General features: G+C 40.1%; 1 protein-coding gene across 1 annotated transcript in view; it reads left to right on the top strand.

Annotated features, from left to right (window-relative positions):
- Window positions 1–27,555, top strand: part of NTNG1 (netrin G1) — a 150,962-nt gene that overhangs the window by 64,551 nt on the left and 58,856 nt on the right. Inside the window, exon 3 of the mRNA XM_065656994.1 lies at window positions 26,893–27,065. Within this exon, the coding sequence (XP_065513066.1) occupies window positions 26,893–27,065 (173 nt within the window). The remainder of the gene's footprint in view (window positions 1–26,892; window positions 27,066–27,555) is intronic.

Here is a 27,555-nt window from a genome sequence, read left to right as displayed (position 1 = left end):
TTTTTTTTTGCTACAATGTTTCATATTCAGGGCTTTGAGACCTACATATTTATATACATTTAGTAAAGCTAGACTGGGCTATTCCATGAGGACAGGATACAAAGGAACATTACCAAGGAGCTTGACACGTGGTTCATGAGTGATGCTAGCAGACACATTTTAAAGCTAGTCCTTTTACTGAAAAAAGTAACCTGTAGGTTAAATATAGTTAAAATCACCAAAGCTCATAATAGCATATTTCTAAAGGCAGCATAAAATGAAATTTTATTCACACTGTATTTTAAGGATCAATGACAGTGAAAAGCATCTATCTCAAAGCTGCCATATTTAATATACAAGATGTTGGAGTGGTTAATACGTCACAATGAATTATAGATAGGAAATTTGCCCTCTTAATATAGGGTTTGTTTTGTCATTGCTTTGCATTTTGGCATGAAATAAGCCTGATGGATGTTGCATTAGAGATGAAAGCCTATGCACTCTCAATGAACACCTTACCTCCTCTATTACCACCTGTTTATTCGTCTTCAATTTAACACTTCTATTGTGTATTTATAAAGATGATGAAAAAAAGGAAACATGGCTAACAATTTCAGCAGCCCCATTGTGCACACATTATTCAAGAAACCTAATAATCCACATGAACTAATTCTGACTTACTGATGGTCTGCTTCACTAAATCATGGCCACTTTTCTAGTGAATAACGGACGATGCAGTGTGCCAGTGCCTTAATTAAAGAGAGCCTCTCTTAGTCTTGATCTCATTTTAATTTACGGGGTAATACTACAATAATATCACTAATGGAAGGTACATTAAAGGGCATCAAGTAGCATTAACTGTATTAAATTATTGCACTTGTGTTAATTAACTGCTGAAGCAAGATGGTCCTAACGGCTAGAAAGGTCGACTAATGCATAAATAAAGTCTTCTGGGATGGGAAACCAAGAAAGAGCAGCCATTCTCCCCTCATCTAGCCTAGCTGTGGAGAATCAGAGGTCGTGCTGTGCCATAACCTCAGGAAGGTTTCTCTGGCCTCCCTGCCTGCAGCTCTGCCTGTCTTCAATTCCACGTGAAGGACAGTCCTGGCAGCAAGCTGTGAGGCACCGCTCCCTTTTTTAATGTTTTGGGGTTTTTTTAAAGAAGTTCACTAAAATGCTGATAACAATTCCTTTGAAGCCAAGCAAAAGATTCCTAGCAGATTTTGGTTCAGGTTGCGAAAGGTTTAATGGTGTTCATTCCGAAGTAGTTTGCTTTACTTGTTATATTGTCAGTGATGTGTACCTTTATACACTGTAAATTAACTGTAATTCCAGATCCTAGCAAACAAACATTGCTCCAGTGGGTGACTGAATGACTAACTGGCTGAAACAAAGGATCTTATTGCTTTTGGGTGATTAAATTTTGATCTAAGAGCCACTAGGTTCCTTCTGACACCAGAATATCCGGCCTGTATACAATGTTACTGAGCTCTTTGGAATTTATTTTTACATTCTTCTCACCTTGAAGCTTCTGTATTTAAGCCCCAGGGTTTTCTGACCCAGTCTCAGCTATAGTTGCAGTTGAAACAGAAATAGAAACCTCTAACATTACCCAGTGAAAAGTATCCTCAGTTTTAACAGTTTTTTGCTCACACATTTTCTCTTCTAAATTTAAATCCATCTTGGAACCTGACTAGATTACTGTGAAGGAAAGCATATTTGCTACTAAAGAGGTGGTTGGGTCTTTGTTGTTGTTTTATTCAGCCTGCCCCTCCTGCCAATTGTGACCGTGAACCAGTGAGTGTGGCTGTGGTGGGTTTGGGGTAGGTGGGTGCCCATCCTCTTGACAAGAGCTGAGCTGCCCCCTGAGCCGCGTGTCTCATGGCAGCCTGCAGCGGATGGTCACGCCAGGAAGGCTGGATGGTACCAGGTTCAATCCTCTGGCTAATTCTGCAGATCCATTCTACGGATGGATGAATTGGATTAAATCTGTATGTTACTCTGTCATACACCTGACAACGCTGTAATAATATCTCTCTGTAATTTACCCAAAACCAGAACTTTGCCCTAGGGAAGTGGTAATATGTAGAAGTGCTTTAGTTTTATTTATAATAGAAAATGTTTTCATTAATGTTCAGCTCAGAACCAGACCATCAATATGAAGATATGTAGGCTTCAAGCTTTTAAGAACACAACAGAATACCATTCTAATTTCTAGTATTTAGTTACCGTACTTGAATACTCTTTGTTTTATGAGAACACTTGCATTAGAAGCTTGTTCTCCTGTGAGATTTTCACTAGTATATGGAGAGAATCTAGCAGTTTCCCCAATTAAATTAAGAACTCCTCAGAGAATGGGAAAGAAAAAAAATGTATGTATTTAAGAGCATGTCAATTTATCTTTAACTCCCAAGTGCAATTAGCTTTTTAAATATATCTACTGTAATATGTCACGAAGGAAAACGGTCCTTCATTTTCTGTAAACAAACCTAGGGTCATCCGGAATTGAAATAATTAAATGGTTACTGTGTTTATTCACACATGAGCACTCCCCAATGGTTTACTCAGTACAGGTGTCCTGGATGGGTTTTACACCTGCCCATGTTCAAATAATACTGGTTTCCACCCTCCATCCTGGTGGCACAAGTCCTGTACATTAGCTCAGAGTGGTCTCAGTCTTGTAGTGGCTGGATGGGGAGCAGAGCATTAGAGTCTGGACAGCTGACCAGGTGTCTAGTTCTGCTATATACTTTTGAAACTTGTGGGTTTAAATCACATGGTTTCACTCACCACCTTTGCTCTTTAGCATTCGATCATCTTTTCTTGGCCCGTTTTGCAAGATGTCAAGTATTTCCATACTGGTCTCCCCCAGCTGTCTTTCAAGGAGGCTCAGTATCATGCAGGATCAGGGTGTTTGAGGAGAGGCAGCAAGCCTTTCTGTAGTATAAATCATTCTGCCATTGAACATTAAAGGAGTAGAGATGAAACTCCTGATGAAAGAAATGAGAATTTTTCTTTCTGTATTACTTCGTATGCTGAAAAGCTATCCAAAGAGCCTTTCTGAATAAAGTCAGGGATTCCAATATCTTGCAGAAACTTTCTTTCCTTTAAGCTTTTCATTTCAAAAGAGTTCAATTTAATGCAAACACTGAAATAAGCTTAAGGATCTGCTGGATCGCATATACAAATGATTCTTGGCACGGGGATGTCCTTCAGGTTGAAGTTAAAGCTGGAGTGATACAAAATATTATAATCTTAAAAGTTCAAAATTTTCCAACTATTTCACAAGTAACAGGAACTATCAACTTGTAGGGTTTTCTTTTTTCTTTTTTTTTTTGTTTTTTAATTTAACATTCTGATCCCCTCCAAGGGTACCAGTGTGGTGAGATTACCTGCTGCTAGTTTTGTCCATCTCAGTATCTAAATACACTCACTTCGGAGATGATTTTTCCTGGATGCTCCTTGGTGTGTCAAGGGCCTCAGAAGGTAGTAGTTGAACCTGGAATATCCACTTGCATTCTCTTGGCACACGTGTTGTTTCTCTTTCTATGTTAATCTTTTTTCTTAGTTGTAATAAATGAAACGTCATTCATCTGTGATTTGGGGAAATACTAAGAGAGTTAAATTTGCTGCCTTTCATCTTATTTCCCTCTAGTACACTGCCATGGTAAATACTGTGTATTGCTCCCTATACGTTAAGAGAAGTATTAAAACAAGAGACCAGACCTGATACTAGTTTCAGATGCCATCCTGTAAATCAGGATTAATTCCAGTGAAGTTAGCCATACTGAACCAATGAGTTTCAAATGCATTCAACATAGGAGGAGTGAGGGAAAACCAGTGATGGAGAGGGAGGACAGAAGGAAGAAAAGAAAGGAGGGAAGACAAAAGGAAGGAGGCTGTGCCAGCTTCTGTTTAAAAGAAATGAGAAAAAAACCCCACACCTCTCAGTCTTTTCATCCTCTTTCATGTTTGTGTAATAAGGCTGATGTAAAGCAGGACAGTTCTACTAGGTCCTGTGATTCAGTCACATGGAAACACCTATTCAGATAACTGGAAAGTGAATTAGTAAAGGTAAATGTCTAGCTATGTGGGGTCTGTGACAACCCTTCCTCTCCTTCACTCGAGCCTTTTTCTGGGATTAATGCACATCAGCAGTACCAGGAACCCATGCACAAAGGGAATCATCATGATCCCTACCTGATCACAGCAGGCTGTAGCACAAACAAGTCAGCACCAAAGATCCTCAGTAAAACACAGGTGAAACATCTTGTTAACTGGGCTGAACAACAGGGGAAGTTTTCAACGCTGCTGTAACTCTGTTTTCATAGAATATAATCTTGTTCACGAAAAAAGTAAGGAAAGAGCTACTGAAAAACAAAAAACAAAAACCAAAAAACACAAACGGCAATGCTGTGAATTTAGCAGGTAGCAATATGGTCAGGGAGAAGGAGATGAGGGGTCATGCTGCAGGTAGGTTTCCCAAGAGAAAGTCTGGCTGCTGATGCATTCAGGAATGCATAATGTGAACTGCAGCCCTTTGCAGGAGAACAGGCTGTGTCCTGGTTACGTTCATGGGACATGGCAGAAATGAAAGGATGCTGAATGGCAAGAGGCATCCTAATGACATTAGGAGAGAGCAGGAACTGGAGAACTTCTTGACATACTACCACTCCTGTATGAGCCTACTTTTCATTTTTGCAGCACACTGAGTTCTTGGAGCCTTAGAGTCTCTCCGTGAATAGCATCTGGTTGCTTGCACAACAGTTCATCCAGACTTCTAAGCAGGTAGCAATTAATAAAAAGGAATGATCATTACGACTTTTATGCTGGAAATGCTGCCATACTCTGGAGTAATGTAGCTGTACTTCACTGATGATTACTTTGACACTCCTGGGGTGACGACCACTGTTTTAAAACAAGCCTAAAAACAAACAAAAACATCTCAGGAGAAGGCTGATAATCCATAGCTTCATACTGTGGGTTAAGGCTGATCAGGTATTGGGACATATTACGGAAAATGCAATACATATGGTACACACGCATGCCCATATCCCAGTGCTGGAGGGCAGTTTTCTAAAATTATGCTTTTTCTTTGAACCCTTGACTCTATCCTCCAAGTTTGATGTTTGTGCGAATGCCAATAGTTGTCCGCTTCTTCCTTGTAAATTACCTGGAAGACCTTGTGATTCTTTTCATTTTCACCCTTAAACCCATTTCTGTCTTTATGGGAGCTATGCAGCGTGTCTTTCCTCTCTGCCATGCAGTATTCCTGCTTCCATCCTCTCTAGATGTGTGTTGACCTGTAATGTGAGCCAATATGATATATCGAGATTTGTAAAGTACTTTGAAATACACTTAAGAAAGATCAGTGGAGAAGCACAATGGATTTTGATAATCTGTCCTCCCTGCACCATCTCTCATAAAACAGGGTTGTAACAGGAGTACTGGTACAGATATTAATGAGAGAGATGCTGTCCCGATGACAGAGGAACATAGTGGTTCCCATTTAACTCCCATCAATATTTCTGTTACACTGCACATTAAATCTAATAACAGCCAAAAAGATAAAATTTGATTACAATAAGGATATATACATTGAGATATGCGTCTTCACACTCAACTAATTAGTTGCCATCAACTGTTTCCACTTTGCTAGGTGACATGTGGTATATAAATCATTACAATATGTTAAATGCAAATGGTTGGTAATAGGGTAACCATCTGCTCACTGTTGGAAAGTTAGCAGAGGAATACAGTAAGCTGTACTTCTAATAATGATGCTAAACTCACATCCCTGAAATACCAAATAGCTAAAACCAGCTGCTTCCACTAATGCCAACATTACTAATACATCTCTTACCCTTTTCATTTTCAGAAGTAAACTACATATTGTAAGAGGTAATTTTGTTCTTCGGCATGAACTTGACTTCAAGGCTAGAGTTGGTAACAGCAATGTGAACCACCGTATCTCAGAGCCTGATATTTTTCTTAGGTTGTATTGAGCACTTTTGAACAGCCAATAAATAATCAGACTGCCGCCTTTTCTCGGGGCATCTTTTCATCTACAAATATAATTAAATGCTCTTCCTCCCTCAACCCCTGCTGCCAGGCCCTTTTCCCGGGATGACATTATTTTGTCACTGACAGATAGTTGGCACATTGCTGTCTGGAAACACATTACACTAGAGACCATCAAAGGGTGCCTTCCATCTAATAACCCACCATGGCCTATGAACGTTAGAGATCACCGCTGCAAAGAGGGATCAATGATTTTGCCACAGACATGTATTATCAGGAGCTGTCACATACCTTAGTAATGAGCATTTCTGGATACCCAAGTGGCAAAGTAATGCAGTGGAAAATTAGTAGTAGGACAAGAGTGAAGGACTGCCTGCCAAAGTTGAGGCTGCGCCTTCAAGCCAGAGCAGCTCCTTCTCTCCTTACCCTTTCAGTCATCTGCTGGTCAGGGTCACTGTCACAGCGCTGATGTGCTGGCTCCCCCACCAGTAATATATCGCATTATTGCCTATCAGAGAGATTAATACGTTCCTGTACTGAATTCCCAAGACATGGCTCTCAGCACTAAAGAAGCTGAGGAATTAATTCAGCTCCCACTGTCTGAATGGAAAAGAAGTTTGTGCTTTCATCAGTCAGATGCTAGTGTGGCTGTGGCTTTCTTAAGCCACGTTGGGAGGGAGGGGTTGATGTCTGGTTGGGGGTTTACATCTGGTATTGCAGTGTCCGATTTAAGATTGTGCTTCCAGAGAAGCACCTGCAGGGCAAGAGGCTGCAGGAGAGCTCATTAGCCTGTCTGTTTCATAGCCCTGGAATGAATTACAGAATAAGATGCTTGCTCTACAAGGTCTCAGAAACCTGCGGCTTTGTGTAGGTGTGCTGTCCTGCAAAGCTTTCCAAGTTTAAAAAAATGTTACAGGGAGACTTCGTGCTAATGCATTTTCCTTTGTTGCCTTGCAAGAAAAGAAGCACAGTCTGAAGGCTGCACAAATTTGGTGATGCCATTTTGATTCACAGTGAACACCTGCCCATTTCAAAATGGTGTGTCTGCACTTTAAAGTTATCTGGAGCATTTATAGACAGAGCTGGTGCGATGAGCAGAACTTTATAATACCTCAAAGGCATGGTGCCAGAGCTGAGAATTTGATAATCCAGGGTCCTGAATTGGATTCCAGCAATGGTCACAAGTTTTAGGAAGCTCTCATTTGAAATTGCAAGCAGGGGAAAGACAGGTTTCTTTCTCTTTAACTGCATTAGTTTTATTGAACTGAAGCATTGCTTCAGTTCCCAGAACACTTTATATAGATTTTAATGCACATTACCAGAGACAGAATGGTCGCAGGACCATTTATTGTTTCTGACTTTTATATTTGGTAAAACTGATTTTACTCATTTTCCCATTTAACTCTCCTGTGCATTAAGAATCTTTAGACTTTGAGATGGTGTTTACCCAAGTTGTCATAAACATACTAATTTTAACTTCTTTGATTTGGTGATGCTTCTGTAGGGCTTTTTTTAGGCCTGTTCAGAAAAATCAGGTCAAGCCACGCAAATGTGAACTGGAGTCCAGGAACCTCTGGTAGTGTTTTGTGCAGGAGAGGGAACATGAAATTCATTCCTCAGTAGCTGATCCTTTAGGTTTTATTTGATGCATGCTGGTAGCATCCACTGCAACACAAACATCCTGGCCATTGAATGCTTCCCATCTGTTGTTTTGTGGGGAGAGGGAGGGTCGTTTGAGTTTTTTTAGCCTTACTTACCTTGGCTGTATTTTTATAGCATCATCACACTTTAATTGGCTCTAGATCTTCTCATTGTATTTATTGAACTGAGGGCTGCTTCTTCCCATACTTAGAGCTAGGGGTGTTGATTTTGCCATATATGCACAACCAGGAATTGACTTGGGAAAAAATAATAATAATAATAAATTACCCTTCCTGCTCCCCAGTTAGAGCACAGCAGGTCCCGTGACTTTCTGCACCGCCGGGGGAGCGGAGCCGGTAGGAACAGGGTACAGCGATGTCAGCTGGGATGGGGACAGAGCTCCAGTATGAGAAGGTGTCTGTTTTGTTAGTGGCCCACTTTGGGAAATACTCCTTCCCTCCTCCCACACCATGCATATGTCCAGCTGCTCATTTCTCACTGTCTTTGCTTCTCTTATGGTGTTCATCACTCCTTCAGTTGCATGGCATGGGGAGTCACTGCCTGTGTGGCTCAAAGAAGGAATGGAAACCTTTGGCAGGAACATCTCAATTTACAATGAAAAAGTAAACCTATTATTCTTTGTCAATGCAGAAAATTGCTTATCATTTAACAAGCTTCATTAAAGATACTGTGCTTATGGAACCATGCCTCCCTTCCTTTGAATGCCCCTGAAATAATTCTTCCAGCAGGACAGCAGAACAGCAAGGAGCCAGTTACATTTTTAATCACTTGTGTCCCATAGGAATCACAGTCTGCCAGCAAGGGCAGCTCCTTCCTCTCTGCAGCACAGGAGAATTAAAAGATGGGAAGCTGTGGTTCCAGAATGGTGTGTTACAGTTATTACAGAGCTAAAGATCAAACAATCTGAGTGTCATTAACTGCTAATATTCTGCTACTGAAAATGTTTAACCCAATCCACAAGCTATATCGGGGGGCGGGGGGGAGGGGGAAGTGTCATCCCCCTTTTCCATTTGTTTTTTTTTGTGAATGGGGAGCAGAGACACAATTGGATGAAAAGAATAGTAAAATATCTTTTAATTTCTCCTCTACTGTACATGTCTCAAAAGAAAGTTTCAACAGTGTAGAGTCCTTACATACCCAATCCACTTTTGCATCATTTTACATTCTGATCAGGTAGATCAGCTGATCACTGCCGAAGTAACCCTCAATGTGGTGATTCTTTCCAAGGTTTGCCCTTTCAGGTGGATGACGGCAACAGCCTCAGGTCTGACATATACAAGTATCCAATGTTTTAGACTTGATGTCTTAAAATATACTTCTGGACTTTTGTTTTTTTACAGATACAGAGTCACTATATTGAGAGATCAGGTTCTGAAATCTCTCTTCATTCCAATGGCTATTTTTGGAGACTAATGCACCCTTGGATTTTGTTGTTTATATATTTGTTTGTCTGTTACTGCTTCATAAAATATACATGCTTTAAATAGGAGAGATGCAGGAGAGTGATACCACCAGAATGACAAAGGGTTATGTGTCTTGATTCCAAAAACAGGTGAAGTATATACCTTTAATGTAGTTAATTGGTTTCCTCACTGTAGAGTCATACCCAGGTTTTGACTAACAAATGCACAATTAGTGTGGCTGACAATCAGCCTGCCTGTGAATTGTGGAGAGGAGGTACATATGCTCTGTCTAAGGGCTTCATACAAAGAGCATCATGTTACATTTTTAGAGGTATTTGCCACATAAAATTAAACACCTAAAGGCAGCTTAGTGCTGGCTCTTGGAAAAAATTGGGGATTTTGTAAACTTCAACTGTGTTTTATTATAACATGACTTTTGAAAAATCTTTTGCACATATTAGGACCACCAATAAAGGGCTTACTCCCAGAGAAAAGGTTCTGCAATTTAAAATGGGCTGAGTGTATGCTGTAACAAGAGAGAGGCCTTTTAGAGTATTGTGCAAATATTGCTGCAATGCAAACACAATTAATAGAACATAAAAGTCCAGTCTCAATGCCCAGTATACAGGAGCTTCCGCCTAATTCCTAACACATAAAATGTATACCTTTTTATATCCTTATAAGCTTAGCGTATTTAAAAAAAAAAAAAAAAAAAAAAACAAACAACCACAAACTGAAACGAAAACCGAAAACAAACAAACACAAACAAGCAAGAAAAAACAGGTCTGAAAATTCAGCTGCTATAACTACTTCAGGCAAAAAGAAGAGGGAAAGAATTGCCGTGAGGTGTAGGTGAGACTGCATCCTAAGAGGCTCGTGGGCAGCAGCCCAGGGCACTGTCCTGCCAGGCGGCTGCAGAAGCAGGTGCCAATAACGCTGGGTGGGGAATGGTTGTTTTGTCACCAGTGTTATCGGAGCTCACAGTCTACAGTGCATGCATCTCAGGAGAAGCCTGGTACAGACTGAGACTTTTTTTCCTTATTGTATCAAGTTCTTTGTCTTCAGAAGTACGTCAGCATCTGAAAATCCAGAGATTATCATGAAGGGCTAAAACTAAGACAAAACACAGGAGTGATTTGCATAGGAAAAAAAGAAAAATAAAAATGCTGTATTCTGAAAGTTACATTCAACTTCTGTTACAAGAAGCTTGGGAAAGTGCCAGAAGCTTGTTCTCTTTGTGATATGATTATAAGGCCACTAAGTCATATGGTTCAGTCAATTTGCTGTATATCATGATAAATCTGTATATAGCAGAAAATCCACAAAGTTCTGCCCTTTTCCTCTCCTGAGCTTTTCTACCCAGCGTGAAAGCAGAGAACAGCTTAAACAAGATCTGAGGTCACTTCTGAGTCCTGTGTAATACTCCCCTCCTGGCTTGTGTAGGCCAACAGGAGAAGATGCTGAGCAGGTGTGAGAATAGATGAGGAAAGATGATGAGCTGTAAGGGTGGGGACAGAAAGTCATGACTGCTGTGGGCACCATCCTAAATCCCAGGGGACCTGTATCCTTCCTTCTCCTCTGCAACTCTGTCAGTGTCTGAGAAAGAACACAGCATTAAAACATATCAGAAACAAACTCCTTCATCCCCAGAAGTACTGCTTACAAAAATATTTCCTAATGAAGTGTCCATTATTCTTTCCTTCTGGGATTTTATTGGCATAATTCAGGAGGTTTCTGATAATTATGCTCAAGTTCATTAAGGATAAAGTTCTGTGTCATGCAAGAGTTCTTGTTAGATTCCGCTCAAGGCACCTTGCCTCTTCCTTGCTCATCAGGTCTTCAGAACAAATCCCTCCTCTTCTTTTGTGGATGGCAACTCCCCATCAGTGTGCAAACAAAAACCAGTTCATTTTTAACAGCAGTGTCCATAAGTCCATGCCCTGAAGAATACTATAATGCAAGGAAGCTGTTGTTCACCATCTGACTGTCCATGTCCCACACAGGATCCTTTCCAACCCTGCTACATCTTTTCCTTGTAATAAGCTGCTGGTCAAGAAACAGATGCTGCTAGACATCCCTGTATTAATGACTTTTTTTCCTTAAAATCTAGGTTCTGCATCTTTTAGTTCTCCAGTATTGTTCATAGAGCTATGTATTATATTTGTTTTTTTCTAGATATGCATACCTTTTACTTCCGGATTAGCTCAAACATACTTTGAGAACAGAAACAGCCCATACATTTTCCATGGGAGCTTGAGGCTGAGGAAGCCTGCTTGACATTTCAGGGAAAACTGAAAAGTTTGCATAGCATTTTAAAAGCTATGTTATACAAAATAGAATTACAACGGTTTGTTCTTCAGTATAAACATATACTGATTGTTTTTGTCAGCAGTATTTCACAATTTGCTTTCCCCCATGAAAACCTTACATTATTCATAACTTGCAACCTACTCCTTAAATTTTCAGTTATAAGAGTTTCCTGGTGGGGGTCACAGAATATGAAGGGAAGTATTGATTTGAAACATTTGAAATATAAATGAAGTTGTTTAGTTCTTCTGGTACATGGAATTTTATAGTCACTGGATCAAATTCGACCTCCCAGCATGTCTGTTTTCATAGACAACAAAAACATGTTCCCAGCCCCTCAGTAGACAGTGCAGCTCAGCTCTAGCCTCTGTCTGAACATTCTTTAATTTACCCAGTATTTGTTAAAAACAAACATGAATAATAAATGCTCCAATGCACTTGAAGGCCAAAAGCAATCACTATTTTATTCTAGTCTGGCATTAGGTCAGAATCTTAAGACTTTGCTTTGAAACTACCAGTCCTTTGTCACTTAAACTTACGGAATAATATCAAAGCAGTATCACAAAGACAGATGTTCACAGTCTCTTGTCTCATGCCGCATGAGTTTGAGGCTAGGGCAAGTATTAAAGCCAGTGGCAGACCTTGTTTGGCACTGGAGGAAAACCAGTCAGCACTGCTTGTGCTCTGACAGGCTGGCGTACGTGCTCGTCCATACGTGTCTCCTGCTCGCTGCTCCAAGGCCAATGCTAGGGGCCAGGTCTCCTCTCTCTCTCTCCCCATTTCAAGTCTAAGAGCTCCTTTCCAGCCGCATCTGAGAAGTGCTGAGGACTGCTGAGCTCTGGCCATCCACCTCTGAGAAGACCGGGTCATCCATCAGGAGTCATACCCACAGACTGTCTATGAATTTGCTAAATTCAGATTTTTTTTTGGTAAAAAGCCAGTAAATTTGACCCATGATATCATCTATCTCAAGGTTTCTAATACTAAACAGGATTTGTAATTTTTCCACCTTTGTATAATTCCACTGACTTTAATAAAACATCATCAAATGTTTGCAGAATCTAGCCAATTTAATGGCTTCAAGATAACAATAAGTAGTGTCTATAATTAAACAGTAATCATATGGTATTTTTGAAAAAGAAAGCTTTCTCTACACAAAGTCAGCAACTGAAATACAGTAGGTGAAAGAAGAACTATTTTCCCAAATTAAAAAGAAAAGATAGTTAGAACTTTTTTTCCTGAAGAATTTAAAATTAGTCCCAGCAAATAATTTCATTCCGCTGTGTTGTTATATTAATACCAAGAGGGCTAGAGATAAGGTGGATAGCTCTTTTTCAGTATCTAAGTTAGCTATTGGATACTAAGTTGCTTTTGGCCTACTTCGAACATGACACACAGACACAATCTGCTCACTTCTCGTCTAGTTTTCTTCATCAGGAGAAAGGATTAGTATTTTTGAAGTATAAATTATTCACAGAAGAAAATTCTGTCAGGGATGACTAAAAGTATCTTCAGAATTCAAGCCACATTAATAAAGACTTTTGACTAACTTTTTTCTGAAAGCTCAAAAAAGGCATGATTTTTCTTTTGGAAATATTTTTGTTCAGCAAATTGTCAAAAATAATTTATAAAAATTGAGTTAAAATCTGAAAATAAAACTACACATTTCATTTGACACAAATAATTTTCTTCCCCTTTTTTTTTTCAGTTCAGTCAGTGAACTGAAAAATCAATTATTTGCACGGCTCTACTGGCAAATAATTCTTATCATAATAATTCCAGAGGGAATTATTCTGTGGCAAGGAGATTATACTGTATGGAATTTAAAAGTTTAAAAGCTGAGGCTAGCATGATAAACAATGAAAAATGTTCTGATCGGTTTTCTCACTTTTCTCCTTCAAATTATGACCTCCAATTGAGATGGAAAACTAAAAGAGAAAAAGGAAAAAAAGAGAAACCAAAAGAGATCTATATATTTTAAAGTGGATTTGGAGTGTCTGTTTTGGTAAAAAGAAGCCTGCAATCCACCACTTCCCAATTATTTTAGGTGGAGCCATAAGGCCTAAGCATTCTGAAAATCAACCCTCATGAAATGCATGAAAACACCAGAACAAAACCACTTTTGAAATATTTAAGTCAGCTTCATTTGCTTTGAACAGTTGGTTATGCGCTCTCAACTTTGATAGTTTATTCATGAATACCTTGGAACACACTCTAAAAAATAATATAGCTGCCTCATGCCTTATAATTATCCCTAAAGTTCAAGTTCAGCAACATGATTTTTCAGCAAGAGATCAATTAACCTGTCCTCACAGTAAGTGGTTCTTTTCTTTTGCCTGTCTGAGCAGCATCTAAGGGAGGTACTGGCAGAGCACGATGGCCGGGACACCGGAGCTGGTGCACACAGCAACCCGCCCGGTGCTGCTTCTTCTGGTAACAATGGCAGCACTGCAGAGAGAGAGAGGTGATTCAAAGTCCTTAAACTCAAGTAACACCTAGAAGTAATATACCTATAACCAGCAGAACAGCAGGACACAATTTACCTGGGTAAAAAGGTGCCTTCAGAGTGGTTGCAGGGATGATTCTTGGGCAGTAGCTTCTGTGCAGATGAAGAGCAAGGTATAAGCCTGAAAAGAGGAATATTAGAAGCTAGTTCTCAGAATCAAGTGTTAGTTTTGGGCTAGGCTGTGTATTCACAATTCAAAAATATTTTACATATTTATAATTTCAAAATATCTAAGAAGAGGACAGACCACTAAATCATATGCCAAAAGTTTTTATGTTTGGATTCTCAGGATTCTTAAAAGAGACCAACTAAATTACATTCCTGCTGCACCCTCGCTTATCCTGGTGGCTTTTCGAAATATTTGGTCAGCACCTAGACATCTCTTGGTAATAATGAAAATTAAAGTGTGCATTTAAAAACAGTTCTTTACCTTTGTCCCACACATTTCCTATAAAACAAGACAGATAAAAAAAAGGAAATCTGATTTTAAAGTACATGTCCTTTTTAAAGCACTTAAGTCCTGGCATTTTCAGGGGCTGTTATGTTGTGTGTAACTATATTTATTAACAGAATTTAACTGGAAGGAGAACTCAGCCTTTGTTCTTTATACGTGCTTTATCGCTGGTTGTGCGTACTGGTGGTACACCTGAAGGAAAAAATGACCAAAATATGTACCAAAAAATCCCAAGGATATGTTCAATATCCCTTTTCTCTTTGGAGGTAAGTCTGCCTTCTTTCTGGCAGCTTTCAAAGAGAGGTAGGTGGGGTCTCCTGATCAACTACCCAAAGCTTTCCTGCTGGCTCCAACCCCTTGCTCCAACTCGGCTTCCCTGGCACGTCCCACATGGCTGCAGGACCCTGCCCAGCCGGGTGCTGCGCAGGAACCACGAGTTGTGCTGAACCAGCCGCTCTGACAGGCTTAAACAGCCTCTGCAAACGATTCTAATTTGCATTTTCTCTTCTCTGAATTATTACTCATTTTCTTCTTGGAAACAAATCTCTCCCTGGCCTCTGTGTTTGTTTGGAAGGGAGGTGGAAGTCTCCTCAGGGCTTTGTTTGATGTGTAAAATCCTCTCACCTACAGACATAAAGTTGACAACCGGGCTTAAAAGCAGAGCTGGTCACAGCAGATAGCTATCAGAGAATGAGCAGGGGAGAAGGTCCCTCACTAAATCCTGATACCAGGACCCACAGAAAGGCCTTTCCTGTTACTGACTGCAGTAGGAACACGACGGAGCAGTTTGTTTTGTTGTATTAAAGTTATCATGTCTCACTTTTCCAAGTGAAAACCCGTGTCCAAGAGTAGACGTATGTGGTGTGGGCTATTCTGCACCTCTTCTGTGCTCACAGGCAGGGACCCTGCCACAATAGCTGCTGCAGGTGACTGGGGGGCCCGTCCTCGCTGGATGCAAAGGGACACCCAGCCAGGACCATGACGTGCTCCTGTGCCGGGTTAGGGCTGACACTGACTGCTTCTCCAGGGAGTATTGCTCAGAGCAGCACAAGGCATATTTTCTCTTCCTCAGAGGCCACCCGTTACAGCCCATACCTCCCTCTGCCATATATAGTGTCCCTGCAGCAGTAACTAGTAGAGGCACATTCGAGGGTATAAATGAGTCCATAGGAGGTCTCTTAAACAGAAATGCTTTAAAATCTTTTGAAAAGAGCAGCAGATGTACTGCTTCACAGAACTGGTTTCCCTGGTGTCGAATTCTGCACGCACGATGGATATTTTTATGCTGCTTTTCTCTATTATAGTCCTCAAAAAGTTATTGAAATCAGTATGAAAGTAACCTTGCCCTTTTCTCATGTAGCAGAAATGCTGCTCCACTGACAATGGCTCAGGAAAATACTTTATTCCCTACTGCGACACAATAGGTGCTACATCCTGAGTCCTTCTCTAAGCTTAAAGTAAAAATATTTCTGCTTTGGCCAGGTCTGTCCAACATTAATCATGGACACAAATTTGTAACAGCTCACTTGGGCTATTGCCACGTGTGAGAATAAAAGTTTTCCCCTCACAGAGAGTTAAGTAACATTTTTGAATGGTGTTGGAAGCATGTCCACTTGGATCGTAATTTAATGACCACAGTTTTAGACCTCCCACACAACAAATTGTTCCTTTTCAGTGTTGTGCTGGGAAAAATAATTCAGTTTACCAGCTGGCAGCTGATACTGTGAAATACTACTTACAAATAAAGACAGGAAGTTTGGTGTAATCACTTCTTAGAGCATCTTAGAGCAGCTTTCTTGGGATTGCTGCTGAGCAGATGTAAGACTGGTATTAATTAAATTAAATCCAGAAAAATTGGTCTCTGAATAAACTTAAAAGTGGTGATGCACATTAACACAATGCCAGGACTTTCAAATCTATATGCTCAGATTTGTATCAGGAGAAAAGAGAAGAAATAGTGACTCCTAAAGACTTTTTAACTTCTGTTCTTGAGTTTGTAAGCTATGAAACTTAGCAGTGATATATTGCTGCAATTTTCATCTGAGGCTTGTGAGTCACATTCTTAATGGTTGTCCTGGTTGCAGCTGGGATAGAGTTAATTTTTCTCCTAATAGCTGGTATAGTGCTGTGGTTTGGATTTAGTATGAGAATAATGTTGATAATACACTAATGTTTTCATGGTTTCTAAGCAATGTTTATACCAAGCCAAGGATTTTTCAGCAAGGAGGCTGGCAGTCCACAAGAAGCTGGGAGGGGGCACAGCTGACCCAGACTGGCCAAAGGGACATTACATACTATATGACATCATGCTCAGTATATAAACCTGCGGAGTTGGCTGGAGGGTGGCGACCACTGCTCAGGAACTGCCTAGGTATGGTCGATGGGTTGTGAGCAATTGCATTGTGCATCGCTTGTTTTAAATATTTTATTAGTAGCATTATTTCCCTTCCTGTCCTATGAAACTGTTTTCATCTTAACCTACAAGGTTTGCTTCTTTTCCAGTTCTCTCCTCTAGCCCACTGGGTTGGGGAGTGAGCAAACAGCGGTGTGGTGTTTAGCTGCCTGCCGGGTTAAACCACAACAACAATCTAGCAGGTTGTGGTACGGACTTTTACAACCCCTGTGATACAGTAGTTAAATTCTGCCGGATGGTATCACAGTGATTAAAACAGAAGGTGGGTCTAGGGTATCTGTTGGTGTATATTGACTTGCTGCCCAATGGATGGATGGCAAACTAAGGCCGGCTAAGCAGGACGTTGGACAGCAGCAAAAAAAATTTAAATACTTAGCTTCTTTAATATCCTGATGGCAATGAGCAGTAGCCAACCTCAGCCAGCATACTCCTTTACTTTTTTGTACCATCAGACAGATCATGACAAGGTACTGCCAAACAGATTGCATTATTCCAGCTGGTGAAGGGAGAGCTGCATTGTTGTCCCTGTAGCCCTTCCCTCTCTGATGTATAACAGTATAAGCAGCTGAGGAGATGTTCTGGTTTTTACTCTCTCCTAGTTTTTCTTGCTATTTAGGACAAACCAATTAAAACATGTATGATACACCATGACAGCTCAGAACACCTACACTGTGCAGTACCTCTGCAACACATGTGCTTCCCACTCTCCCATCCCATCAGTGTATGCAAGAGATGGACTGTTATGTGAACCTACCAAAACAATCACTACTGTTAAACAATCAGTTGGTAGCACTGAAAGTAACCATCATTGTTCACCTTAGCACGAGATTTTCCTTTCTCTCTGGGAGAGACGTGATTGCCATAGTCCCCAGTTTTGGCATCCTTCAGGTAGTTAATAATAGTTTCCTATTTCTGAGGTTAAAGATTAGAGCAAAACAGACACATGTGAACAACGTAAAATACCAGCATTCTACCTTCTCAGCAGTCATGTCCCTAAAAGCACATCACACCTGGGCTCCTTATCCTCCACTGGTACCAAGTTTCCATCCAATGCTTTTTCAAGATCTTGGGCCTGCCATTTAAAATGATAAAAAGATTATCTGCCATTATCTTAAAATACAGCCACTGCACCTAGGATAATGAATGAAAGCTGGAAACATATTAGGCCACATTTCAAACAGTGTGAACTAACATAATTTTGTTGATTCTACTGGAGCCAGATGGATTTACATCAGCTAAGAATCTAGCAAACTGTGTTCATGGGTGAAATTATTTGCAGAACATGCTGCTGGCAAACTCTAGCAGATTTTATAGCCACTCTCTTTATTGACACATTTCCATGAAAACTAATATCTCTGAGGAAAAAGCAAAAATTAGTATTTGGGAAGGAGATGGAAGTTAGTTCTCTATAGCAGCTAACAGCAACTATATTTCCAGGCAGATTTATTTTGGTTTTAACACTTAGAGAATGTGGAATGAAAATTAGAAAAAGTGTTTGGCCATTCCACTCGGCTGGGTGTATCTAAGTATTTAATATTAAGGACAGGGAGTTTTTTTAATGTGGTAAACTGAAATAACTTGGACTCAGAATTAGCTCTTCTGTTCTACTAGGTATAAGCATCACTGGATTATTTTTAGACTTTGGACCTAAGGGACTGAGGTCTGTAACATTTTTTATCTAGCCAAGAAATCAGAATAGTTTCAAATGCTTAAATACCAAGGTGTTTGTAAGAGCTTCAATAGGTCACTGCCTCCTCCTCTCTGTGTTTGAGTTCTGAGTGGTGCTGATCTAGCCTGTAAATATTCTCAGTTGCCTCTCTTTGTTTGGAAGGAGGTCATCTAGTAAACTAATGCATTTCAGAAACATTTCCTGTTTATTTGGCAAGGTAAGGTTGCTTGTGGCCCTCTGTCTGAAAGGGGTGGGGGAAAGGAGCAGTGAAGCCAAAAGGACTTGCCCCACCAACATCAGGCTTCAAAAGGAAAATTGTGCATCCATCAGGCAACATACGAATCAGATACAGGCTGAGATACAAATCAATCAGTAGTGATCCTGTAGTTCTTGTTTGTATTGAGCAGCATTTTACTTGACAGTAGTCCCCATTTAAATAATCAGAATATATAGAAATGTTTGCTAGTGTGTGAACACAATAAATCTTATAAACATGTTAATAATTAAATTTAGTGCTTTAGTACTCTTATTGTTGGGCTGGCTTAGTGCAAACAGTGGGCAATTCCATGACCTGCACACTTTCTGTGAGTCTTGGAAAGTCCTCACTCCTGTGGGAAAGGGAATTATGCTGCCCTGCTGGATTTTGTTTTCTTTTTTAATTTCAAGCTCTCCACACTGCTTGGAAGTAGGCCACTGAGAAAGCAAAGCAAACATCCTCTCTGTGCCTGGGTTTTGCTGTTCCCCAGTAGATATATTCAGCTGAGGAAGATAAGAAGCTATTTTCCCCAATTTTCCATACTGCCTGTGGGAATCTAATTCAATTTCCTCCCAAATTTAACAGCAAAAACTAAACAGTAAAGAATAAAGTTGAAGAGGCTTCTGTAAATCTCTGGATTTTAAGGTACTAAGGTGCAGCAGGATTACTGAGCACAGGTTAAACTTCTTTTCTAGCCACAAAGCTACTTACAGATTTAAGAAGCTTAAAAACCTGATCCAACATTAGTCCTTGCTTTGCAAATGAAAGAATAATATATCTACCTATACAAAGTTATATTTGTTATTATTGAATTTTTTTATCCTTTATTATTGTTGTAGCCCCATTCCACAAAGGCAGCTTTTTTTTCAGTGGGAGATTATGATGTGTTAGATAAATTCAGGAAAAGGGACACAGAAAAAGACTGGTGACCAAATGTGTTTCCAGAAATAAACAAGTGAAAGGACTCCCATCTCATTACTCTCACTACAGCGGCTACATTTTACCAGGAGACCACAGGGGTCTTATTCATAACTTCCAGAAAAAGATGTAGTGCCTTTTTTGGGCTTGGATTCTGTACAGCAACATGGGCCTGAGATATTCATATTGCTCAAAACATGCTGAATAAAAACCAGAATTTACTATTCTGCTTCATGTGAGCTGGAGCATTTGTTCAGCAGACCTACTTGCAGCCAGCAACCCAGGCCATTTTCTGATTGCCAATGTCTGTAGGTTTTTTGACCCTTTTAGCTCAGAACTTCTTCAGAAGTCCCTGCAGTGAGCACTGATAGCCCAGATTGCAGTAATTATCTTGTTACCTCTTTTATGTGTGTGTTCTCACTGTCTGTTCCATCCTCACAGAAACAAATTGGCCGACAATCATTTTATTTCTTCACAATAGTGTCCTTTATACTTGTTTTCATCCCTGCAAATCTGCTTCAATAGTAAAGCTGTGTAGATATCCATTAAGCTTTGGAAATTAGAGTAAGGACCAGCATACTTTGGTTTTTTGACATGACATGGAAAAATCCTATGATATAATGAGCAGCAGACGTGATGTTTCTGAGGCTGTGAGCATCTATGAAAAGATGTTCCACTTGTTAGAGAGATTTAAAGGAAAAACAGACTTATCTAAGTATGTCCATGATGTTTACCTTGTACACTCAATGGTACAAGAGTTTTGTCACTTACCTGTACACGGTTTCTCAATATGATGAATTTGTCTCATAAAGTGTCAAAAAAAAAAAAAGTAAAACCTGAAAAATTAATGATTCAGATGCAAAGCTGGTTTTATCCAAAAGATTTCATGGTATATTTAAAAGGTGCTTATATTTTAATTTTTGCTTTCTCAACCGACGTATTTTCCTCCTTCATGGCTGGGGTGTCACTTAAAATGTATTTACAACGTGGAATTTTCATCTTTGTCTACATTACGTTACAAAACTAAATCTCACTGGTGCAGCTGCCTCAAGGTCATTAGTAAACTTAAGAGGCAGAATGTAGATAACAGCCTTAACACAATTGATGTCATGCTAAGCACGGCCAAGTCCTTTAGGACATTTGTAACAAGGTGCTGGAGGTAGTTGCTAGCACTGGGGTGCTGACTAAGGCTCCTAACATTGCTAACAGTGTTTTAAAATGCCTAATTAAAACTGCACAGGGTGGTATTTTACTTTGCGCGTGCACCACGTTGTGTGGGTAGTAGTGTGAAGAGCAAATGTCCCAACTCCTCCTCAAGTTCAGGCTTTGTTCACCTGGGAGCAGAGAGCTGACTCGTAGCATGCAAAAGTGAAGAGTCTGTGCAGAGGAGTTACAAGTTGCTTTTAAGTTGATTTTCTAAACTTTGGTGATGACCTAGAATGATCCAAAGATGTATCTAAGTGAGGAACATATGGCTAGTCGTTAAAAATATATCAAAGAGCTTCTCTTGTCTTTCTTTCTCATGAATGATCTCTTCAACATAAATGATCCCCTCATGTGACCCCCAGTCTGTTGGTTGGCACTCACGTGCAGAAGCATCAGGACACTATTAGCAATTACCTTTGTGATATTTACATCATTTTAATGTCAGTTTTCTGTATGTAAATAGAGTCCGTGAGGAATGCAGCGTGCCTGGGGCTCCTGCTCCCACTACAACAGCACTGCTCTTTCAACACCCCAGAGTGCTTCCCGCCCCTTATCTAACTGCCAAAAATATCATTTCAGTTGCTTTATGACAAAATAATGAGTCTGTCAAAGATGAGTGGTCAGAAAAACAAATTTGTTCTCCCACACAATTAGAGTTTATAGCGTTGGACAGCAATATCAATCTCCAGCGATTCAAAATTGAATTTGCACGTTGGATGGAAATGTGTACTTGCATGTGCTGTAACCAGGGTGCTTAGGAAGAGTCCTCTCAGGTTGAACTGGAAAGATAGATATCGGCTGAGCTGTGGGAACATCGGGATCCATGTTTCAAAATGCAGATGAGCGTTGTGAGGACGTGGCGCTCGCCTCCACAAGCTCAGCACTGACAGAGTTGGTCCCACAATGATCAACAAAAAAAGATCTGGAAAACTGTCCCCAGGTAAAACAGGCAAACAGCTGTTCCCTTCAGGTAGAAAGCTGTTCCAAGGCCTGTATCTCCCCATACATAAGCTAATTGCCTATGGAGTTGCTGATATTTATAATCATGGACTTCAGACATTCCTTGTAAAGATGTACAAGGCATTAGACATCAGCAATGCCGTTTATGGTGAGCATATACTGTATCTCAGAACTGCACTTTGCCCTCAACATTTAGTTTACCCTTATGCAGGATTTTGCCCTTAGGCTATTTGCCAGTGCAGTGCAAAGGCTGCAGCATACATCCTCTTACATTTGCCATACCTTAACCTGTATTCTCAAACCTGGTCTGCTTATTGCGGCTCCCTCAATCATCCCTTCCCAGTACACAGGCAAACCCACTTGACATGCCAAGCAGCTGCTACCCACCCACTGCTACCCAGTAATCACATTTCTGGGCAGGTATACGTAATGCATTGTAAAGCACTTTGACTTTTTTCTTTGGATTTCAAGAAACTGTATAGGCATGAAATATCGTCATCTGGAATTTAGCACACCGGATGTGGAAGTGGTTCTTTCAGTTTTCAGAACTTCTCCATTCTTATGCAGCCAAAGTGACCTCATTCTTCTAATGGAAACATCTACAAGGGCTATGCAAAATTTCGTGTTTAGCGTGCTTTGTATGTAAATCTAATTAAGCCTTTTTTTACTGTCTCAGATTTAAACCAGTAACAGCTAGGAACAATCTTTCAAAGTAAGTGTTTAAAGACATTACAAATGATACCTAGGATTTTCAGTAATAGTTTATTATAACGGATATTCACATAAGATAACAAAATATTTCCTTACCTCTGGAGCAGAAAAAAAACGGTAGCTTTCCTTAAAAAAATGTTGAGACAGCTGAAGGACTCTGAACTTGTGCAGTCTTCCATAGGAAACTGATGTCCACATCCCGACAGTGATTTGATAGGAACCCAAGTCAGTTGCACTGGACCAGTGGCGCCCAGCTGATTCACAGTTATCTGAAATGCCTAAAGGTCCAGGCTCTGCTGCTTTGTTTTCACACTGCTCACAATCCAATATATTTCACAAGGATAGTTCTCTTGTGGTCCGTCTGGATGGTACTTTTACCTAAATAGTCTTCTTTCTGTAACCTTAAATATTTCCATTTTTCTTACTGCTTATCCCACAAGTAGAAGTACCTTTTTATTGTACTCTAGTCATCCCTCAGCCCCGCTATGCACATTTACCTCTTTCATTCATCCATCCATCCAGAGAAGTCTGTCTCTCAAGCACAACAGGCATTTCTCTTCTTTGCAGAAGTCTCTGAGATTGTCCATACACACACTCTGCTGAGGTCCCTGGGGCAGATTGCCCAATTCCTGGTGCAGCCTTCCTAAAAAAACAGAAGCATACAAAATTTTATTTCCCTGTTTCAGTAAAAATGTCTCTCCACGTGCAGCACGGAATTTGATATTGGCTTGTTTTTCCCCAGTTTTTCCCCTCTACCTTATGTTCAGTTTGCTTTCCACAGATGCTTTTTGTTCTCTTTCAGTTTTAGCACTGCCTGAATTTTTCACCCATTCAGTATTCAGCTACGTCCTTGATTTGCTGTGGAAATCACGATTAATCTCTCTGAGATCTGTGAAGTGACCTCAGCAAAAAATTGGTGCAAGAGAGGGGAGAATCAGTCTCTGTGGTTCAGTCCCCTGAATGTCTTTTTTCTGCTTATCCTTCTGGTCTTTTACTCCCAGTGTATAGTTACTGACACCGACAAGAACTCTAGCTTAGTCTCTCTAGATTTCATTAATCTACAGATTTGTTTGTACTTGTATAACTTTAATGATCATAAACTAAACCTAACTTTTATGTTGCCTGCACACTAAGAAGGCAAAGGTAATGTTTTTTGCTCCACATTGTCTGACCTTTTACAGTTTGGGTTTGTTGGGGTTTTTTAAACATTTCTCTTTTTGCCCACTTTAACTAGCTCTCATTAACTCTACATTTGACACTTTTAATATAAATGTATTTTTTTGCCTTGATCTTTGACCTTTAGCTAGTCTTGTAGAAAACAACAGTGACCACATTTGTTCCTTACTTTCTTCTCCTTGGAAATCATACACAGCTAAATTTGAATTATTCTGAGGGGCTTTAGGATTATGTAGCATTATCAGCGCTTCATTTGCTACTTGGTTAATGTTAGGTTTTGACCATATTCTCTGCCCAAAAATGTTTTAGATCAGTCCTTTATTTTCTTCAGTGATCGAATTTGTTGTTTACTCTCATTCACTTTAAATCATACTCCTAGAATGCTACACCTCTCTCCTCATTGCTGGGGTTTTTTTGTTGTTGTTTTGGATTATTTGTTTGTTTTGTGGGGTGGGGTTGGGGGAATTCTTTGTTGTTTTCTGATTTAATTGGAGGGAGTAGAAAGTTTGCTCTCTTTTCTCTTAAACATGGTATTATTTGGAATTTTCTGTCGAGGTAGGATGCAGCATTCTAGAGGATTCTGCTGGGGAGGCTTTCGCAAATATGTATAAAGCAACCAAATAAGTTAATTTGCAGGGAGGCATTGATTGAATGAGTCTGTGATTATTCTACTGGTTTAGGGCAGGAAGAGCCATTTAAGTAATTCCTACATTTCAGAAGGCTGAGATATCCCTACATTGTCTGCTTTATGTGTTTCTTCTGAATGCCCATATGAGGACTGATTGTGTTAAATCTCAGTTAACAGGATTTTAAAATTTGACAGAAAGTACCCAAATACTTCCACCAAAAAATGCATTTTGCTGTTTTTCTGAAAACTTGCCCATATTTGTCACAAACACAGACCTCCAAAATCTGTAGTTTCCCTTTGTCTGGTGATGCTTGGTGGCTAAAATCGGAGAAGATGCGGAAACCCTGCCAATCACCGTACAGCGTGGGCCCTGCCGTGTGGACCACAGAACAGCTGCCATGGCATGATGCCACCACTCTGGGCTGAGAAGTGTTTCTTCTGCAGCAATCTTGCCCTAAAAAAATTAAAAAACTGGGCAGCAGAACAGGCAGCGGAGCTGTTCTGTGCTGGCCATGATCTTGTGCCTCGGAAAAAAGGAAAAGGAGGAGGCAACATGTGAAGAGGTGGATCACAGTGGAGTTAGGGAATGTGGGAAATAAAAGGAAACCAATATGCATGAGAATTTATGGGAACTGTTTGTGTATGCATATATACATTCATACATATAAATATATACATATGGTTTATATATATATATGAAGAGGCATGGGGCAGGACTGGATAGAAGCAGAGGGAGATGGAGAAGGCCAGAGTCCACCCAAGACTTTTAGCCATGAAAAAAAACCTAAGGAAGGGTGCTTATTAGAAGAGCTGTGCACATTTACACCAATTAGCAGATGTACTTACGTATATTTTCCCCCACCTCAGTTCCCCCACCAATCTGCAGCACCTTTTTAGACCCCTTGGACCTACAGCTTTTCCTCAGAACCACCTGCCGTTCTCTTCCTGCCCAGACCAGTTGGCTGCCTCTGACACTGATGAGTCCCTCCAATAAAACAGAAATCTCCCCCTGAAAGAAATCCCATCGCTTCCTCTCTCTCACTGATTCTAGTGACTCCACAGACTCTCCTGCTTCTTTCTCCTCTGACTCTATTTTCTGTTCTTGTCATTATTGTTTGTCTCTCCTGCTTGGGAGTCTTCCATTTTCATATTCCTGTTACTTTTCTTAATAGCAGTGTCATTTACCAAAATCTTCAGTCTCTACAGGAACAGGCATATCTCACCCACTGACACCCAAACAAGCATCTTTCATTCTGCAGTGGCTCGTCATTGAAAATTTGCTTTGCAACTGATGTAGTCTTTAAACATCGATATTTTGGAAATGAAATAAAAATAAATCACACTTTCTTTTGTCTAGCGTATTCAATACATTTTGGTAATTTGCTGAACCGATTTTTCTTTAGAATGAGCATCAGTGAAATAACAGCTGTTTAATCTGCCTCATTTCTAGTATTGAGGAGAATGCTCCACCATCTACTGCGTTACAGATTCTTGTAGATTTTCTCCAGCAGCCACTTATGACAACTGCAAGCTTGTTTTACCCTGGGGATATATATGTATGTGGGCCAGTTGCTTCAGGTCATATCCCCTCCAAATGGAAGTCAGCCTGACAGCTGTTAATTTGCACTTGGCCATTCCATGTGTTGTTTCGCTCTAATTATTGGTCACTGTATGGAACGGGTGACAAATGCCCACATGAGAACCCTTTAAATTACTAGATGTACAGTCATTAGGAAAACAAACAGACAGCGTCATTAAATACTAGTTTTCTCTCCAGACCCAAACAGAAACAGATTTTAGTTGGTCTTGACATGCATTGGAAAGGGATGGAAAAGGTGACAATACCATACTGTTTATGAAACTAGCTTCCCATTCTGTAAGTGTTCTAGTTTCAGGGAAAGAGGGGGAAATAAGGAAAATACAATTGTTCTAAGATCAGATGCAGAATCTGGTTTATCTAATGATTATGTCACAAGGTTCAATTAGGTGTTCTTTCCTAAGTAAAACTAAAACTGCCAAAAAATTTCCTCGGGCCTCCAGCCTACTACAAGTATATAAAATTAAAGCAGGCAAAAAAAATGCCTTTCTGAGAAAAAGAGTGCTAGCCGAACAAGAATGGCAAAACACCGTTATAGTGAGCTTCCCTTCTACTGAAGTGTGGCATTGCAGAAGATATTTAATTGAAGTCTGTTTTCTCAGACTCACAGGGCCTAATTTGGATCTTAGTCTGGGCCAGATTCTCTAAGGACATAAGCAGAGGATTTGTTTTTGTTCCTAGGAGTAGTGAGCAACTCTTGAATTTTTGCAAGATTATAGACCTGTCTGTAGTGAAAATTATGAATAATTTAGTTGATCTCAGAGGAGCTGCGTTAGTGAAAACAAGAAACGATTCAGCATCTTGGAGTCTTGGTGAAATTACTGCTTTTAGACCTGCATGAGCTGAAGATATTACAACATGCTATTTGAGTGATGTCTTGTAAAGCATGCTGAAACAATAATACAGGCACAACACACAGAAATAGAGTGGTTGCCATAGGATATGCTTTACTAAGACTTAATCTGAACTCAAACTCACCTCTAAATAATATCCCACTTTTTTTTTGTTTCTGCCTTTTAAAAATAGGTGTAAGTGCAACCTTCACGCTACTGGCTGTAAAGAAGAAAACAAAAGACTACTTTGTGAATGTGAGCATAACACAACTGGCCCAGACTGTGGAAAATGCAAGAAGAATTACCAGGGCCGGCCGTGGAGCCCTGGTTCTTATCTGCCTATACCTAAGGGCACTGCTAATATCTGTAAGTAGTTCTGTACGATAAGGGTATTTCATTGTTAGAATTCTGCCCCTTATCATGACTCTGAAGGAAGATTAATGCTGGCAAAAGTTTCTCATTTCTTTATGAACCAATGCATATAGTTGCATTGACAAGGTGTCCAATTGTAAGTATACATCATCTGTGCTCTCACATGGTTGCAAATAACTTGCGTGAGACCTGTGTGTTTGTATCCATAGACAAATCCCTGGACACTGCACAGAAAGGACTAAGGAATGAAAAAATTACGAGCCCTCACATAAAAACAACACACAAAGAGAAACAAGTGGGTGTATCTGCAGTACTGCTCCAGCCATGGTGCCCTCAGCTCTCCATTCATAGAGCCTTATTGTCTAGAGATTCAAAACAAGCTCAGCTCAACATGTGTGCTGAGGTCCTTGCTCATTTTCTGTCCATTTTTCCAATTACTAACTAGAGATCAAATGGTTGATAAAGGAAGTTTTTACCTGATGTT

Source organism: Caloenas nicobarica, chromosome Z (genome assembly GCF_036013445.1).
Source record: "Caloenas nicobarica isolate bCalNic1 chromosome Z, bCalNic1.hap1, whole genome shotgun sequence".
Taxonomy (NCBI): Eukaryota; Metazoa; Chordata; class Aves; order Columbiformes; family Columbidae; genus Caloenas; species Caloenas nicobarica.
The sequence above is the reverse complement of the archived record's forward strand: the minus strand, read 5'-3'. Positions and strand labels throughout refer to the sequence as shown.